This window comes from Leopardus geoffroyi, chromosome A1, assembly GCF_018350155.1.
Source record: "Leopardus geoffroyi isolate Oge1 chromosome A1, O.geoffroyi_Oge1_pat1.0, whole genome shotgun sequence".
Taxonomy (NCBI): domain Eukaryota; kingdom Metazoa; phylum Chordata; class Mammalia; order Carnivora; family Felidae; genus Leopardus; species Leopardus geoffroyi.
The window spans coordinates 143,580,736-143,600,779 of record NC_059326.1 but is presented as its reverse complement, the minus strand read 5'-3'; the positions used below and the strand labels follow the sequence as shown (position 1 = coordinate 143,600,779).

Genomic DNA, 20,044 nt, shown 5'->3' with positions numbered 1-20,044 from the left:
GATCAATAGAACACGTGACAGATTATAAAGGTCAGGAATGGAGCCAAACACAGGCTCTTAAGTAGATAAAAATGGAAGTATTTCAAATCAGAAGGTCAAATGATGGGTTTTCTTCCTCGGACAGCTGGATAGTCATACTGAAAAAATAAAGTTGGATTACTAATTTCACACTTGCTACTGAAATAAATTTCAGATGATAAAAGATCTAGTTTTTAAAAATGAAATCAGTGGATACTAAAAAAAACATAACAGAGAGGATTTTTAAATAGGAGACAAAAACTAAAAGCTATTTTAAAAAGAGATTGATAAATTCAACTAAAATAATATCAAAAGGTATACATGGCATATGCAACATGATTCATCACCACAGAGACATCAGTCAAAACCACAATAGATGGCACCTCACACCTGTTAGAATAGCTATTATCAAAAAGATAAGGAGTAACAACCATTGGCAAGAATGTGGAGAAAAGGGAACCCTTGTGTACTGTTGGTGGGAATGCAAAATGGTGCAGCCACTGTGGAAGACAGTACGGAGGGTCCTCAAAAAATTAAAAACAGAGCAACCATATCATCTAGCAATTTCACTGCTGGGTATTTATCCAAAGAATATGAAAACACTAACTTAAAAAGACACCTGCATCCCCATGTTCACTGCAACATTATTTACAATAGCCAAAAAACGGAAACAACCTAAGGGTCCATCGATGGATTAAAGAGGATGTGAGATATTTCTATATCTAGGCCTACAGACCTATCTCACAATGGAATAATACTCAGCTATAAAAAAGAACAAAATCTTGCCATTTGTAACAACATGGATGGACCTAGAGTGTATAATGCTAAGTGAAACAATGCTAAGTCAGACAAAGACAAATACCATATGATTTCACTTATATGTGGAATCCAAAGAAAAATGAGCAAACAAAACAGAAACAGACTCATAAATACAGAGAACCATCTGGTGGTTGCCAGAGGGGAGAGGGGTGGGAGGATGGGTGATATAGGAGAAGGGGATTAAAAGATACAAACTTCTACTTATAAAATAAGATATGAGGATACAAGGTACAGTATTGGGAATACTGTATGTTAGTACAGTTAATAGTATGTTAATAGTATATAATAACTTTGTATGCTAAAAGATGGTAGCTACATTTATTGTGATCTACCTTATTGTGTAAGGTAGATACGTATTAAATCACTATGTTGGGGCGCCTGGGTGGCGCAGTCGGTTAAGCGTCCGACTTCAGCCAGGTCACGATCTCGAGGTCCGTGAGTTCGAGCCCCGCATCGGGCTCTGGGCTGATGGCTCAGAGCCTGGAGCCTGTTTCCGATTCTGTGTCTCCCTCTCTCTCTGCCCCTCCCCCGTTCATGCTCTGTCTCTCTCTGTCCCAAAAATAAATAAACGTTGAAAAAAAAAATTAAAATAAATAAATAAATAAAAATAAATCACTATGTCATATGCCTGAACCTAATATAATATTGAATATCAACTACAAATCAATTTAAAAATTATGCATGGCAAAAAACCTTCAAAAGAAATTAGCAACCCATGTTGTAGATGAGTACTAACATTCTTTAAAAACCAAAGAACTTCTACAAATCAATAAGGAAAAAACTATAGTCCAACAGGAAAAAAAAAATAGGTAAAGGAAATGAATAGTTCACAGGAAAGAAAGTACATGGCTCCGAAACATATGAAATGATGTTCAACCTATTAATAGTAATGCACACTGAAACTATAATAAGATTCTATCTTCTACCTATCAAGTTGTCAAAGATCAAAAGTTTTATCATACCCTATGCAGGCTAGGATATGAAGAACAAAGCACTCTTTTTGTATGCTTCTAGCCTGTGTGTAACAGCCACAACCTCTACGTAAACAGTTTGGTAATATCTATCAAAATCCAAAATGTAAAACCTCTATCCAGTCATTCTATTTCTAAAGAATTTTTTCAATGTTTATTTATTTTGAGAGAAAGAGAGAGCGAGAGTGTGTGTACCCGTGCAGGGAAGGGGCAGAGAGAGAAGGAGAGAGAGAATTCCAAGCAGGCTCCATGCTGTCAGCACAGAGACCCATGTGGGGCTCAATCTCACAAACCATGAGATTATGACTTGAGTGAAATCAAGAGTTGGATGCTTAACCAACTGAGCCACCCAGGTACCCCAGTCATTGTATTTCTAGGAATTACAGATATTCTGGTACACGTGTGAAATGATATATGATAAGGTTTTTTCTGCAGCATTGTTTGTGATAGCAAGAAAATGGAAACAACTTAAGTACCTTTCAATTGGTTAAATAAATTAAATTATATTCTTAAACCAGAATATAATGGAATTGTTCTTAGAATTGAGACAGTTCCATATCTATTGGTACAGGATACTCACCAAGAAATATTTTTAAATAAGAAAAGCAAGGGTGGTAGAAATATCTATAGTATGCTACCATTGGTTGCAAAAATATAGAGATGTTTGTATACACACATCTGAAAGGAAAAATATGAATCAGGTAAGAGTAGTTGCCTCCAGGGAGAAGAATTGAATAGGTGACAGATAAATAGAAAGGAGACTTAATTTTCACTGTATCCCTTTGTATCTTTTGAATTTTGTACCATTTGGATATTATCCAAAATTAATTAAATAATTTACTTTTAGAGCTATATTACAAGCTCAGGAGTTGGTTGAATGTGTTTGCAGAACACGTGTTAATTTGAATTTTGTATAGTAGCTTCTCTAGGAATTCGATAATTCGACAATTTGTGTGGGATGGAAGAAAGGAGTGTATGTGTGTTTTAGGGAACCTGAGGGGCTGGTAATACTGAGGAGTGACTGCCTCTGCGTTGCCGTGTCTAACACCTAGACTTAGCATGTTTTCTCCCCGGCAGAGGGGGGCGGCATGTGTACAAACAATATGGAGGAATCCAGTGCCATTACTCCTGGAAGCAGCCTACGGATGGTGCTGTCACTGCAGTGCACAACAGATGGCTAAGTACAAATTGTTTGTTAAAAACACAGTGGGTTCTTGCTAGCATTCCTGTTGGCCGCACCAACATTCAGCCAGTCAGTCAACACCATTTCATGTGAACTGTGAACAGAGCACACGGCTGGGCCCTAGGGGACCAGCTAGTAGTGTTTCCCAGACCTGCCCGGACACATTAGACCTTCTGAATTGGAATTTCTTAAGGAGGCCTGTGAATCTAAGCTTTTACAAGCAACCCAGTTGATTTTTATGATCAGTTAGGTTTGGAAAACACACTCATAAGATAGAGTGGGATGAGACGGGATGGGAGGGAGAAATAGGAAAAAGAAGAAAAATCCATGAGAACATAAGCAACATTAAATGCAAGAACTAACTTTTGCTGTTGGAAGCCATTTTAAAAACCTAAACTGTATAAACATGGAACTTTCTGTTTTAAGATGAAAAACTTTAGTTAAATCAGGATTAAGAAGAAAATTATTTATATATGGATTTTTTTTTAACTTGGTAAAATAAAAATTTTTGAACAGGACCATTTTTCTTTTGATAAATGAGGACATTATGAGATTCAGTGTTAACTAAACATCACTATTCATAATAGCGTAGGAACACGAGGGCTGAACACTGCCAACCTTGGGACTCAGGCTCTCCTGTAATTAGATTTCTCACAAAAATCTAAGTGAGCCAAAGGATTCCAGCAGAAGGATCCTGGATTTTTGTTTTCTCTGTAATTCCCCTCCCAAGCCTGAATGATAGCATTTCTATTTCAGGCAGAGAAGCCCAGGAGTCTAGTAACATCCATTCCTCTGGATTCTCTAAATTTTCCTTAACCACTTTAAGCCCACATATGTAGACAATTACTTGAGGTCCCTATAGCACCACCCGCCTGGAATGGTGATTTAACATTATATTTTCAGACCTTGTTTAAAAAATGATTACATCGGCAATGTTTTTGCAATTTTTGTAAAACTGCTCTTAAAGACAATCACTATTATCTTGTTCAATAGCCCTTATATAAAGATCTACATGAAAAATTCATCTTAGAGCTGAATGTCAAGAAATATAATTGTCTCTTAGTGAAATGTTATGCTTCCTTTTTATAAAAAGACGAGTTATGTAATCTCTTTCTCCCTCTTGCTGTCTCCCCCTCTCTTGTTTTCACCTTAGCTACCAGGAAGTTCAGATTGAAATTTTATGTTCCATTGAGCTACTGTTCTTAACCTGTACTTTCTGATACAATCTCCTCACCCCTGCATGATCTGGCTCTTGTTCTTACATGATTGTTTCTAGTCATTCTATTATGTCTAGGTCTTTTACAGTGAACAACTTGAATCCTTTTGGAAATTGACAGAACATAGGTAGAAGTGAAGGAACAGTCTGGGTTTTCATTGACTGAGGTTTTACTATACAACCAGGAGGTGTATAGGATTGTAAATGATCAAAGTCAATTAGATTCATTTGGGAAGAAAGATTTCTTTTAGGAAAAGCTAAATGCCAAGAATCCTGGGTAAGGGAGTGGGAATCATCCCATAACTCACTCTCCCAAGTGCTCCTTGCTGAGAGATATTACCTGGGTCAGGAAAACAATACCATGTAAAGATTGGCTATTAGCTCTTAAATACTCAATAAATTTTGGCCTGTTCATGTCAATGATCCTCCTATCATCCTGTGAAGCAAGCTTGGAGCAGGAATAACTGCCTCCTCCAGGAGGAGGAAGTCAATGATTTGAAGGTCAAATCATTTGCTGTTGACAATTGGTCATCACCTATCCAGCCGAAAATTTGGTACAAAGTTTTTTTAAAAAGAAAGAAATGCTGGGATTCTTCATATCCTATTCAGGTACTAAGTTCATTAGAAAACTCGCCCCTATTTGTCTTTATTATACAGACAGAGTGGCATCTGTCCCCAGCTAGAAAACCCAACCATGAGAGACAATTCTGTTCCTGCCCCACCATGTGTGGCCCTGAATGCTGGAAGCAGGAGGAACATGAGTTTACAGGCCCAGCACCCAGACCCCAGCTCACCCTGGGGATGCTTCTGGGGAGGGAGACCCAGGGAGGGTTTCTCCACCCTACAGCCACAGCCAGGGTGGCAGGGGAAGGGGCAGGAAGTTCACTACCAACTACTTTTGTGGTGTATTGAGTCTCACAGATTTGTCATTCAGTACACAGCTTCTCTCTGCACAGCCCACACAGCTAATCCCTGTACTATATTTCTCTCAGTTTTCCCTCCTCCACCCACAGTTCTGCTGACTTCTCTCCACACAGGAGAGACAGAACAGCTGAGGAAACAGCCGAGCGGTGGAAAATTTTTGAAAGTGTTTTGAGCCCACCCAACCTGAGGAGAGCATTCAAAGAAAAACAGGAAAGGGTGAGTAGGAGCTCCCTCAGCCCCCACACACAAGCCGGGGATTGTCACTCCCGCCCACCGCCCAATCCCAACAGGGGCCGACTGCTGGGACCCAGCCATGATGCCCACACACAAAAATATGCAAATGCGTTTTCTGTGAGGATTACGGAATGGAGGCAATTGCTTGGCTATTTCAGATACCACGTCATGGAACTTGGGGGCTCAGTAGGCTCACTCCATTCAAACACTCACTGTAAGAGTTTGCCCAGCACCTTTGGTCTTAAATTGGAACATTTAGAGGCCATCATACTGGGAGAATGAATGTTGGTCTGAAGATGCAGGTCCTTCTGTTCTGGCAGAACAGATTCCCCAGTCTAAACGGTAATCAATGCCCTCCCTGTGTGTGTGTACGTTCATGTTACTCATCCTTTTCTCCATTCTTTTCATTTCCTTTCAACTTCTCTTCCTACTCCAGATCAGAGCCTTTAAGGCTATCTGTCTCTTCAGAAATTGAAGGTGAGAAAGAGACATGAACTCATTTAGTTCTCAATTCGCTTTAGCCTTCCCTCTCTACTGTACCAGAGACTCTAGCCAGCTAGATGACCTGAGGGTGGCAAGGCCAGAAGGAGGCTGGCTACTCCCCTCATTCATTCACTCATTCATTCATTTAACAGAACTTTATTGAATATCTACACAGATAAGTTGCCCATCCTCACCCAAACACACCACATCAAAAAGAAAGAATCTTTGATCCCATTTACTCCCCAACAGTGACCTCTGTATCGATTTTTGGATCTGGTTTAGCGTAAGATTTTTGGATAGAACCCAGAACCAATGAAAAGGTTATGTGACCAAGATTATAAGTGCCATAGAGTGATCCATTAAATAGTTTCTAGTCCATGAACTAGGCTGGTCTTATTTCCTAGCTAAGCACCCAAGCACTAAAATTAATTCATTCACCATTCTGTGCTACTTTTCAGCACAGGTTATTTTGTTCCCATTTTGAGTAAGAGATTATCCTCAAATCCGGCCTAACTTTTCTTGTTGGTATCAGTATTATGTGTTCAGTGCTAATTGATATTAACTCATAGGTAACACATATTTATTGAGTACTTACAATATGCCAGATAGTGTCCCAGACACTGAGGCTGCAAATTTACATAATGATCCCTTCATGGAGACAACAAGTGAGTGGGATCAGATAACTCTTGGCTTACTGTTCTTTCCAAGACAAAAATAACTCTAATTATGTACTGCTGTACAGAGAACCGAAGTGAAGAATGTGGTTCTAATAGAATGGAACAGTAGGGATTGTTTGCATTTTGACTAGAGGTGATCAAGTTTTAAGTTTGTTTATCAATTCTACTATCTGACTAGCTGTGTACAGTTGTTATCTTAGAGATGCAACAATACAGATCATAGTTAAATAGTTCATAATGTTTTATAGTTTTGATCCATCAGACTCTGTAAGGAATACTTTCAAGGTAGTTGTAAGCACCAGATAGTCAAAAGACTATGGCATATGGCCACTTTTCCTTTCCTCTCAACTCTTAAGTTGGAGAACCAAGAGAAACACAAATGAGTTTTGCAGCTCTGGGCGTCTGAAATTAAAAATGAGTTATTGCAGTCTCTTGATGCCAACCTGGGGTTTAAGACACTGAGGGTTCTTGTATTGATGAGGAATGTCTCTAATGTTGTACATCGGCAACAGACTTAGCAAATGAACAAGGTAGTGATTTGTGGCCAACAAATGTGTGCTTGCTTCAAGAAGTTATTTTTTTTGTCAGACTCAGCAGGGATCCAGAGGCTGGAGAGTCCCCCCTGGGTTGTGGATTGGACATACCATTCTACCTCCTGGCACTGAGGAATCTTTTAGCACCTGGAAAACAGTTCCATCTCCAAAACAGCTCCAAGCTATCAACAAGGCTCTGAATGTGGAATTTCCCTTCACTTTAAACTTGCTGGACTATATCCATTCAATAACAAAGGATCCCTGTACTGTTCTATAACTACTAGGAACATCTGCTTATCCAGCCTCTCAGAGGCTCTCCTTTAACAAGAAAAATTAGAATGAACCTACCAGCAAGTCCCAAACAGAATAAAATAATGACAAGCCTTATGTTTTAATTAGCACAACTTTTGTCTTAATAAAATTTGTGGGTGGGGCGCCTGGGTGGCGCAGTCGGTTGAGCGTCCGACTTCAGCCAGGTCACGATCTCGCGGTCCGGGAGTTCGAGCCCTGCGTCAGGCTCTGGGCTGATGGCTCAGAGCCTGGAGCCTGTTTCCGATTCTGTGTCTCCCTCTCTCTCTGCCCCTCCCCCGTTCATGCTCTGTCTCTCTCTGTCCCAAAAATAAATAAACATTGAAAAAAAAAATTAAAAAAAAAAAATTTGTGGGTGGCCATTTTCTTCTTACAAATGGAACCGTCTTTGGCTTCTTTGGCTTTGATAGAAGGATTTGTTTGGAATGTATTATTCATTGTTGATACTAAATGAATATTTTGGTTTTTTGTTTTTGTTTTGTTTTGTTTTGTTTTGAGGCTCCCAGGGTGATCAGGGAAAGGAAAAACATTGGTCAGGAAAGGTTTGAATAATGATACTGCATTCTCTCTTTACATCTATAATTTTCATATGTCAAAAGAAATTCTAGATACATAATAACTCCCTATTGTCAGGCAGTTGAAGTATGCTAACTCAGTCTATATAATAATACAAGTTTTAGAACTAGTGGAGAGAATAAGACAGATCTGAGTCTGAATTCTGACTCCAAATTCTCACTCCATCATTTAATACCTTGGCCAAATTATTTAACTTTCTTGAATCTCATTTAATGGAGTTCATCACCTCACCTCCCTCCTAGGATTTTTGAGAGAGTTGAAAGAGATTTAACATAGTTCCTGGCATGTTGAGGCCCTCAGTGGATTGCCATTTCCCCATCCATCCCCCCATTCCTTCTCCCTGTAGCCACATTTATGAGATGACATCACAGTTCCCTTAGTGCGATGGCCACTAGATCTCAGGGTTTCCAGATCCCTGCTGATTTAAGAATCCAACTGTGCTATTATTTATGCAAATGTCAGCTGAGGCCAGATGCCATAACAAGGATGAGTCATTTCAGAGCACTCCTTAACAGTCTGATTTTGCCTCAGAAAGAACTGAGGTGATGGCGGAGAACAGTGGGAGGGGTTGCCAGGGACTTGGGCACTGCTGATACGGGGTTCTCATGACACCAAGGGTTTTTTGTGGAGAAGTTCCAGGAAGTTTCAGGATGCCCCTAGGTGACATTAAATGGGGATTAGCAGCTTGGACTTTGACAACTGACAAAATGGGGCTTGAATCCTGATTGTTACTCACTAGCTGAGTACCCTCTCAAAGAGTCTGTTTTCTCTGAGTTCTTATGAGAATTAAATAAGGCAAAAACAGTGACTGGCACACAGTAAATGCTCAATAAAAGTCAGTTATAATCTCTCTGTCTCTGTCTCTTTCTCTCCCTACTCCCGCTGCCCCCATTTCTTCTCCCACACCATTGTGGTCAGAGTTCACCTCGCCTCTATTTGCTGATTATTGAGGTCTGCCATCCAGCAGTTGGCACATTAACAGCTATGTTGTTTTATGTACATTTACTATGTTCTCACATCTGCTGAAATGCCTACATCCCACCCATACATACCCCACTCAACACGAATTCATTGTTTGATCATTGTTTTGTGAAGCCTGTCTTCACATATTTAAAAGAAACTATGATTATTGCTCAGTCGTGTGAAACCTTACATAACTAAATAAATAGTTGTTGATTGATCATGTAGATAATCAAGAGCTTAAATAATATACTTTATTAAAAAGCTGCCTAATGTTGTACTATTATTTCAAAGTTTTATATCCTACCAAAATAATTTATTTCAGTAAACTTTGTTTTAAACACAAGCTAGGGGTGCTTGGTGGCTCAGTTGGTTAAGCATCTGACTTCGGCTCAGGTCATGATCTCACAGTTTGTGGGTTCGAGCCCCACATCGGGCTCACTGCTGACAGTGCGGAGCCTACTTCTGATCCCCCTCTCTCTCTCTGCCCCTCCCCAACTCGTGCCCTCTTTCTCTCCGTCAAAAATAAACAAACATTTCAGGGGCGCCTGGGTGGCTCAGTCAGTTATGCATCTGACTTCAGCTCAGGTCATGATCTTGCAGTTTGTGAGTTCGAGCCCCACGTCGGGCTCTGTGCTGACAGCTCAGAGCCTGGAGCCTGTTTCTGATCCTGTGTCTCCCCCTCTCTCTGTCCCTCTCGTGCTCATGCTCTGTCTCTCTCTGTCTCTCAATAATAATAAATAAACATTAAAAAAATTTTAAATAAACATTTCAAAAAGGTAAATGAAAACAAGCTAAAAGTGTCTCTATGAAAATATGAGCATTAATAATAATAATCTGAATACATATCATGGAATGTGAACTTGCTCTATTGCCATGGATGGGAGTCTAAGAAATCACCACCTCAGTAAATAAATTAACATTTACCAAATGCCCCCAGGATGCATACCCCTTTATTAACAAATTTAAAGCTTTATAAGTTTAGTGAGAGAGCTTCCCATTTCTTTTTTTCCTGGTAAAATCTCTTTAGATCCTTCTTGCTCTTGGAGAGGCAGGTATGTGTCTGTAATTATATATATGTAATATATATAATATATATACACACACACATATACATATGTATATATATATAATATATATACACACATATACATATGTATACATATACATATTATATATATACACATATATACACACACATATACATATGTATACATATACATATTATATATATATACACATATATACACATATGTACATATACATATATATAATTAGCTCCTTTATATTACCAATACATCATGGAGACACAGATTTACATTATATATAAGCTCACTATTAGTTTCCTGAGTTAGGTGTATCTATTCTGATATAACTACTAAAAAATGCATGAAATATGCATAAATCCTGTCTAACGACTCAAGTTAAATATACCTCAAAGAATGTTCTATCTTATTAAAATTTGCATACATTTTTCTTACAAGGGAGTTATTATTCTACATTGTAGCATGTGTTTTATTACAAACTTGGAGTTCATTGACGAATATAGTGATGGAGTTGCAAATCAAATCAACAGCTTAATGAGCTCAGCAGGATGTTAGGAAGCTCTTCTCCCTCTCTAGGCAGAAGCTCAGTTAGGTTAGGACCTTGAGCTGAGTTCCAGGCACCCTGGGCTCTCCCTGTGGAAAAGATCCTTACCTCAGGCCCTCACCCTCGGGAGAGTGCTGTCTGCAGTACTCCAGAGTGTAGGTCTCAGTGGCCTCCAGGTTGGCAGGCCGCCATCGGATGGTGGCTGTGTTCCAACACACAGTACAGTCCTCGGCACGGATTACAGGGGTGGAGGGTGCTGCAAGAGAGAACCAAAGCAATCACGGAACAATCAACATCAGCTCTGCTTCCCTCGTACCCTGGGAAGAGTGCTTGGGCATGGTTTCATTTTAATTTTTGATCAAAAAATACATTCTTGGTTGAAAGCCCAAAAGATAATGTATATAATGAAAAGTCCCCCTCCCACCTCTGCCTTCCAAACTGTACGGTTTTCACCCATCCCCAGAGAGCCTCTAATACTAGCTTCCTATAAATCTCAACAGTTTTTTTATACATCTACAAGCAAATTACAATACAGATTCTTGTCTGTCTCCCTTCACACAAGTTAGCCATAATCTTGCCTTCAGTAGGTACTCAATAAATACTTATTTCAGGAGGCAAGAAGAAAGAATAAAATGGTGGGAGTCATTTCTCCCCCTGAAGTAGTTAGAATGATCTTAAAGGTGATGCAAACCTGGCTTATGCCACACCCACGGCAGCCTTCAGTGAAAAGATTCCATCATGGGATGCATTCCCAGTTGAATATCATTGCTGAAAAACCTTTTGGGGCTCCTAGTACCCATACGATGAAGCCCAATCTTACCTTAGCAAACATGGCCCCCATACACTAGCCTTTGTCACCTCACATCTTTCCTCTCCTCGTTTTTAAGTCAAAGAAATGATTCTAAACTTCTTGTAATGCCCTGCACACTCCATACTTTTTCTTACCTTGATGCCTCTGCTCATATGTTCTCTATAAATGGAATATACTCCTTTAACTGATCCTTCAAAGGGTTCCATTTAGGCATCAATTCTAAGGAGCCATTCCTAAACCTGCCCCTGTCCCAGGCTCTCTTGGGTACTCCTCTGGAGTGTTTTCACAATAACTTGTACATAAATAGATCATGACCCTTACCACAATTTTTATGATATTTTGTTTTATCTCTCGCCTTTGACAGCAAGCTTCTTGAGAACAGGAGCCCAGTTTTACTCATCACTGTGTACTCACCACTGCACAACACCTAGCACACTATAGGTGCTTAATAAATGCTTATAGGTTGATCTTAATTGAAAATTGCCTCCCGACACCCTCTTAACATCTCTTTACCTGTTCTAAAAACTGCCCTTTCACTTGGCAGACTACATCCAGTGAAGTTCACAGCCATTACCCACACTTGATAGCAACGGCCAGGTTCCAGATCTTCAAAAATGCAGTAGCTTTCTTTCACTGTCAATCTGTATTCTTCCACCAAGTCTAGCACAAAACACAATTATAAGCTTTAGGGTGTCTTCTAAAGTTAATTGGAAATTAGCTACTAGAAGAATTGGTCTACTATTTTCGGTGGAAAATTCAAACTGATAAACTTACAGATATCATTAGGTGATAGCTAGTATTTTCAAATACCTAAGAAAACAAGAGCATGCTAAAAAGAGACATTTAGAATGATGCCGTATTACATGTGAACACTTACAGAAAATAATAGGATATTAGTAAGATATGAACTTCATCTGCCACAATTAAAGTAATGTAGTTCAATAGCAAATACTAAAATTGCATAGTTTATGTTAGCTTAAATCTCAGTAATACATTCTCAAAAAATTCTTAAGAAGCAATGCCAATATTTCAGGAGAGCATGTAATAAAATAAGGACAACCCCATGTTTTCCAAATTTATGATGTTATAAAGCAACTTCCCAAATTAGTCAACAATTTTAGTATTCAGTATAATTTTCAAAGTTTCAAATCCTGGTTCCTCTTCATGAATTCCAGAATCCTTCCAACTAGAGAGTTCCACAACTTACAGAAATACTTAAATAACTTTGATAGGTCATAAACTATTCTAAAAAGTAATTTGGTCAATTAAGACATTTCCAAAAGTTTCTAAGTCACTTTACTCTCAATATTTTAGTAGTATCATTACTCGATACCATTACGAACACCTGCCCCTTTGGGCCAATCTGATTATTCTTACTGAAATGTTTTCTCCTTTAAAAAGAATTATTTTCTTTTTTGAATTAGCCCTGATAATTTTAGTTATCCTCCCTGATTACTCTTGAAAATCACATCTTCAAAACTCCCCCAGTTAAGAAGCCCAGATCATTTACTTTTAAAGGAAATTTAGGAACTCTTCAACTCCATTTATTTAATTGCATCTTTCTGTCCCAATGAGCTCTTCTTTCTGGACAGAAAGTTTGTTTTAAAGAATCTTATAAGGACTTCCATAGTGAAAAACATTTCCCCCACATCCTAGAAACTGTGGCTACAGTTTTCAGTGGAATCATCCACTTGGGCTGAGTTCCGTTGCCCCAGTACTTCTTTTAACAACGCACATAACATACATTGCTGGAGACCCTACACAGAGCAGGGCATCACAGTATAGATCACCAGATTAGCTAACAGGCATCTGCAGATTTCAAGGCGGTGAATAGATGCGACACAGGACAGGTAAGTGTTTGGGGGCTGGGGCAGATGGGGAGGTGAAGTACTAAGAAAAAAAAGCACTTCAGGCAATCAATAAATCATTGTTAAGAGGAGTCTTGGAGAGTCACGAAGGTCCATGACATATGCAGCTAGATACAGAGGAAGAGGAAGTGTGGTACAACAAGACAAACCCAGAGACAAGCAGACAAAAACGTAAGCTTTGGAGTCTCAAAGGTTTGTGCTTGAGTCCTACCCCTGTCATGTATAAGTTGTGTGGCCTTCGGAAAATTACTTAACCTCACATCAGTTTTCTTATTTGCAAATGGGGATAACACTTATCTCATGTGGTATGTGGTCATAGGTCACCAGTAAAATAAAGAGTCCTTAACTGACAAACTTAGCCAACTTCACGCTATGTCTATGGTTGCCTTTGTAAATTTTTTTAAACTTTTTTCTAATTTCAATATGTATCACATGACATCTCAAAAAACTTAAATCTTGGTAACAGTGAAATATAATAAAATTCATTCCTCATTACAAATTGGGCTCCTGAGTTTTGGAATAGCATGTCCATCCTGTCGTGTGCTCCTCTGTTTTCCAAAAAATGTGGGTCTGTCTTCAACAAGCAATATAGAATGCCAGCACACCCAGCTCTGATTCGTCAGGAAGTACAACCTCAAAGTGTCTGGTTTCCAGGTCTTATTAGAACTCCTACTGAACAGGGGTGCCTGGATGGCTCAGTTGGCTAAGAGTCCAACTTCGGCTCAGGTCATGATCTCATGGTTCCTGAGTTTGAGCCCCGTGTCATGCCCTGTGCTGACAGCTCAGAGCCGGGAGCCTGCTTCAGATTCTGTGTCTCCCTCTCTCTCTGCCCCTCCCCTGCTCACACGTTCTCTCTCTCTCTCTCTCTCTCTCAAAAAAAAAAAAAAAAAAAAAAATGAAAGAAAAAACAAGTCCTACTGAACAGAGAGATATTTACAGAGGCTCTAAAGATGTATCATACACTAAAGATGTATCATACATTCACCCTACTAAGCACTTTCACTTCTCTCTGCATATTAATCGGGAACATGAGGAAAGCACATTTTTCAAAGCCCATGCCTCAAGAATTGTGAACTCTAAATTAACCTTTATGGTTTGTTTGCAGCTTTTATCAAGATGGATCTGAGAAACTGCCAACCATGACATCTAATCCTACATTTGTGCTACAATTATTATGGAGGACACTGTCCTATATATGGCTCATTTCTCCCCTGCAAAATGGTACGTGTTATACTTTCTTTTAGATTCAAGCACTGAAAGGGACTTGTTCTCCCTGAAAGGCTGGTATGTTACTTCCTTTCCGAAAATCAGAATATCTTAGTTGCTCCTGTTATCCCGCGAACTCAAAGCCAAATTTGAATCTCAATTACAATATTCATGTTGACCATTATGATACCTATGCATTTTCTTTTTCTTGATTCTGACTTCCAATATTTGCTTATATGTCTTATGTTTACTTATATGGTTGTTGGCTTATTGTTGTTTCTGTATGTGGCCACAAATGCGTTGTGGAATGAGTCTTAATATGGATATCTGTAAGTACTTCACATAAAGATGCAGAAACGTACACACACATCTGTATCTGTGTTAGAGATCCTACCGTTCACTTCTTGGTCATCTTGTGGTTCCTCCATGCAGTAAACCTGGAATGAGTCAATGACGTCTTCCTTGTTCATGCTCCAATAAACTGCAATTGTTGTGCTAGTGGCAGAATTGGGTTCCTGAGGTTCTAATCTAGGAGGTTGTGGAACTGCAATATAAGCAAGATTTATTATCACTAATGCTGTTTTTATTTATTGATTTTTTTTCCTTTTACAAAAGTCACTTAGGCCTGTTGAAAAAAATTCAAACAATATAGAAGTACGTGGAGTAAAAGTGGAAGGGCTCTCTCATTCTCAACACCCCCCACCCCAAAGACTCTCACTGGAGACAACCACTGTGACATTTAAGGGCATATCCCTCCAAAATGTTTTTTATCCATTTGTATATGTGTGCTTATATCCACGTAGAAATAAAAATAGACCCCAAAATATGATCACTTGAAAATACTCCTCTGTGGTCCTATATTCAGAGTAATAAATGTATACAGGTTAGAGGATGCATCAAATGATATGGTTTTCATTCAAAACAAAAACTTGAGTTGCTCTGCTACCTAACCAATGTTGTATCCTTCTACATAGAGTCTATGTTCACAAAAGAGATTTAGTTGCTACATGACCAAAACAGAAAAAAGATTTGTATGAATAAAATATCAAAATACACTTTCTGAAATTATATTCCATTTTCTCTTTCCAATGTGACTATACCTACATATTTTTTTAAATATTAAACAAAATATTAAAATTACATAGAAAAAGTACACTATTAACTGATTCAATGATAAGGTTTAGATATCTGATATAACTCTGTTATTCTGAATTTTAAATTCAGACAATATTCTCAAGAGTTTTCACAGAGATTTAAAAAGTTAACATTATGCATATTGAACATTAACAGTGTATACAACACCATAAATCAAGCTCCAATGCAATTGTCTTCCAAAATTTTGAGATACAAAAGCATTGAACATATTTTACAAATTAGAGGAAAAGGTTATTCCTATAGTTGAAAAGATGTTATGCTTCTAAATTTGTTTTTGTGGTTATTTTTTCCAGTCAACATTTCCTGAGAGATAAGCTTACTGAAATACTATGGGCCAAGTCTTATGAGATTACTTTATTAAAAGTCAACACCGAAGGAAAAGACAATAAAGGTTAGTTCAACAAGAAGGTAAAAACAAGAAAAAAAAATAAATGATCTAAGGGATGGAACAAAAAGAGGCAAATCGAAGATTCAATAAAGACATAAAGAGCTGAGGAAGTACAGAATTATGAAAAATTAGAAGCAGGATAAACAGGTGGTCAAGTTCATGGGCTTCAAAGTAGAGCCTGATGTTAAATGCCAGATCCCTCACTTACTAGCTGTGTTATCTTAGTGTCAGTTTCCCCATCTTTAAAATGGGAAAACAACAATAATAATAATAACATTTCCTCCCAGGTTAGTTGTAACCAGCATATATACATTAAGTGCTTAGCAGATTCTCTCACATATCAGCAGTGCTAAATTTTCAAAAGGCAAAAAGGCCTTGGCAGCAGCACAGACAATGGAGGGAAGAAGGCAGGAAGCCCGTGAAGATGCGAGTGGAACCGGGGATCCATCATCTGGTATATCACAGAGGGTCTACAGAGGTAAGACATGCTGAGTAAACTTAGGCTGAGCAGCCATGCTTAATAAACTCAGAAGCCTGCCTGGCAGAGCACCTCCCCAACAAATGATAATGGTTCAGAGGCCCATACACTGTCTTTGACTTTCCTGTTTGTCTTCCCAGCAGGAAATCAGTGTCACATCTAAAGGAGTTCATCCGGATAAATGGAGTTCAGTAAATTTTCATGTTACCTAGGTTTACTGAAAAGCCAGGCAGAATTCTTCAACTATTGTCAATTGCCTTTGAAACAGTGTAGGAGAACTCCTTGAGGCATGAACAATGAAAATCTCCCTTTCTTTTTTCCTATGAATTTTACATTGAGCTATATCTGCTTTTAAAAATGGCAACATGGGGGTGCCTGGGTGGCTCAGTCTGTTAAGCGTCCGACTTCGGTTCAGGTCATGATATGGTTTGTGAGCTCGAGTCCCGTGTCAGGCTCTGTGCTGACAGCTCAGAGCCTGGAGCCTGCTTCTGATTCTGTGTGTGTGTGTGTCTCTCTCTCTGCCCCTCCCCAACTCATGCTCTCTCTATATATATATAAAAAATAAATAAAACATTTAAAAAATAATTAAAAAATAATACATAAAAATGACAACATGTTTACAAAAACATCTCTCTCAGGTAGCGTAACAAACTTAAAAAGTGATATTTACTCCCCCCAAATCACCAAATTTTAAGGAAGAAGTAGTTGTAGAGAATTAAACAAAGAGTGTGGGCTAGGAATGATTTTGGACCTCATGTGTTCCTTCCCCCCAAATTATCACAGTTAAAACATTCTTTTTCAAAAACAGGAAATACTTTTACTTTTCAAAGTACTCTAAAAAAGAGAATAAGAATATTCCATAGATATAATCAAACGATTATGGCTGGATTTACAATTCCCATGTGGCAGAATATTAGAGACTGAGATTTCATATGTCAGCAACTCTGTTTACACTTCTATAGGAATAAACTTGCACAGGAGTAATGCCAAAAAAAAAAAAATACAAAATGAGATTTTAAGGCTTCTTTATTGGAGGCTAAGGAATTGGGCAGAGAAATCACCCCATGGATTCCCTCCTCCTGATGGAGTGTGCCCATAAAGAGCTGTCACACTCAGGAAGTTAAGCATCAGATCAACTTAGACTTCAGGACCTGTGTGGCCAGATGCAGATTCCCATTCCATCTAGTTCTTCCCAGGAGAGCAGCATTATTCACAACAGCCAAAAATTGGAAGCAACCCAAGTGGACATCAATAGGTGAATGGACAAGCAAAATGCGATATAAACATACAACACAATACAATACAATATGATACAATACAACACATACAACGCAATACAATACAATATAATACAATACAATACAATACAATGCAATACAATATTATTCAGCCTTGAAAAGGAAGGACATTCTGACACATGGATGAACCTTAAGGACATGATGCTAAATAAGTGAATCACAAAAAGACAAATACTGTATGATTCCACTTATACGTGGGATGTAGTTAACCTCATAGAGACAGGGAGTGGGGTGGTGGTTGCCAGAGGCCGGGGAGCTGGGGGAATGGGGAGGTGTTGTTCAGTAGGTACAGAGTTTCAGTTTTACAAGATGAAAAGAACCTGGGAGACGGATGATGGAGATAGTTATACAGGATGTGGATGTACACTTCAAAGTGGTTAAGATGGTAAATTTTATGTTATGTGTATTTTACCACAAATAATAATTTAAAAAGTCCTCAGGAGCCAAAGTCAAGGAAGCCTTGGATGTCACTAATCTCTGGTTACCCTTCCTGCTACAGCAGTGTGCTTCACCTCTCTGGTGTGGAAGAGTGGTTCAAGTATGAAGACCTTGAAGCCTAAGTGCTCCCCACCACACACACCCCCTACCCTCAAGTAGCTGTGTATCTAGGGCAATATGAGAGACATTTTTCTGTTCCCTCTGTGTCTTCACCTGTCAAATGGGAATAAGAACAAAACCTATCTCCTAGGGTTGTTGTGAGATTGGATGCTAGGATATGCTTAACAGTCTCCCTGGTACCCTTACATGGCATCATGTAAGTGTGGAATGAGTGTTAGGGACTGTTCCACTTCCCAGTAGAAAAGTCACATCCTTTCCTTAGGATTTCTGATTGGTTTAGGGTATGATCAGATTAACTTTTCAGGTACCAGGCAAAGATTTTACATCTGAGAGGCATCACTGGTCACAAATGAGCAAAAACTATTTAGCAGCAAGTCAACACCCTGGGCTCCAGTTCTATGAAACAGACACACCATGCATGGCATTTTCCTCTCAGAAATCAGTCTCCCTATAAACAGCTCAGAACTGGTGGGACTGCCATGCACCCTATTTCCGAATAAATCATTAACGCTTTGTGACAATTTAACCCTGTGGCCTCTAAAATACATTAGATGTCCTGTCATTGCCTATCAGATATTCAAAAGAATCCTTCTACATGAAAAACAACATTTAATGAATCCCTTAAAAGCAAACAATCTACTTCATTAATCAGAATTTCTTACTTTCCAATCACCGCTCTAATTGCTGGGTTTTTAAAAATTTAAATCCAAGTTAGTTAACATATAGGGTAGTAATGGTTTAAGGTGTAGAATTTAGTGATTCATAACTTACACATAACACCCAGTGCTCATCCCAACAAGTGCCTTCCTTAATGCCCATCACCCATTTAGCCCATCGCCCCACCCACCTCCCCACCAGCAACCCTAAGTTTGTTATCTGTATTTAAGAGATTCTTGTGGTTTGCCTTCCTCTCTGTTTTTATCTTATTTTTCCTTCCCTTCCCCTATGTTCACCTGTTTTATTTCTTAAGTTCCACATATGAGTTAAATCATATGAGATTTGTCTTTCTCTTACTGACTTATTTCGCTTAGCATAATATACTCCAGCTCCATCCAGGTTGTTGCAAATGGCAAGATTTCATTCTTTTTCATTGCTAAGTAATATTCCTTTTTTTATATATACTGCATCTTCTTTATCCATTCATCAGTAAATGGACAGTTGGGCTCTTTCCATAATTTGGCTATTGTTGATAGTACTGCTATAAACATTGGGGTGCGTGTGCCCCTTCAAATCAGCATTTTTGTATCCTTTGGATAAATACCTAGTAGTGCAATTGCTGGGTCATAAGGTAGCTCTATTTTTAATTTTTTGAGGAACTTCCATACTGTTTTTCAGAGTGACTATACCAGTTTACATTCCCACCAATAGTTCACTGCTCTATTTCAATGCCTCTTAAAGACACTACCAAAAAACACCCTTTTGTTTGACACATTTATGGATAAAATCTATTAGGATAAATCATCGAATTTTGCACTTTATATAAGGTTGATGGGTTTTTGGGGTCTTTCTAAAAGACACAGAAAAAGCCTTTTACTAGTTACTAAACTAAAATTGTTCCTACAGGAATGTAAATTAATTGTCAGTTTAAAAACATCAGCTGTCTTTAAGGTGGTCTAGAAGGAATATAGCATCTTTTAAGGAAGATAGGTGAGTACATTTTACAGTAAGTGAAACTTGGTAACTTCACTGAAACACAGCAGCTTTGGGAAATCTAAATAAGTTTCATTGTCTTGTTTGTTAAAATAGCACATTAAAAAATATTTTAAAGAGCCAGCAGGATGCTTCTGAC

General features: G+C 38.6%; 1 protein-coding gene across 2 annotated transcripts in view; it reads right to left on the bottom strand.

Annotated features, from left to right (window-relative positions):
* Positions 1-20,044, bottom strand: part of CMYA5 (cardiomyopathy associated 5) — an 89,852-nt gene that overhangs the window by 13,035 nt on the left and 56,773 nt on the right. Inside the window, exons 7-9 of one of the 2 annotated variants that reach the window (XM_045496675.1) lie at positions 14,773-14,922; positions 11,818-11,964; positions 10,602-10,749 (exon numbers count right to left, since the gene is read on the bottom strand). In XM_045496675.1, coding sequence (XP_045352631.1) covers positions 10,602-10,749; positions 11,818-11,964; positions 14,773-14,922 — 445 coding nt within the window. Of the gene's footprint in view, positions 1-10,601; positions 10,750-11,817; positions 11,965-14,772; positions 14,923-20,044 lie in introns of those variants that run through there. The other variant, XR_006716736.1, reaches the window with a different exon arrangement.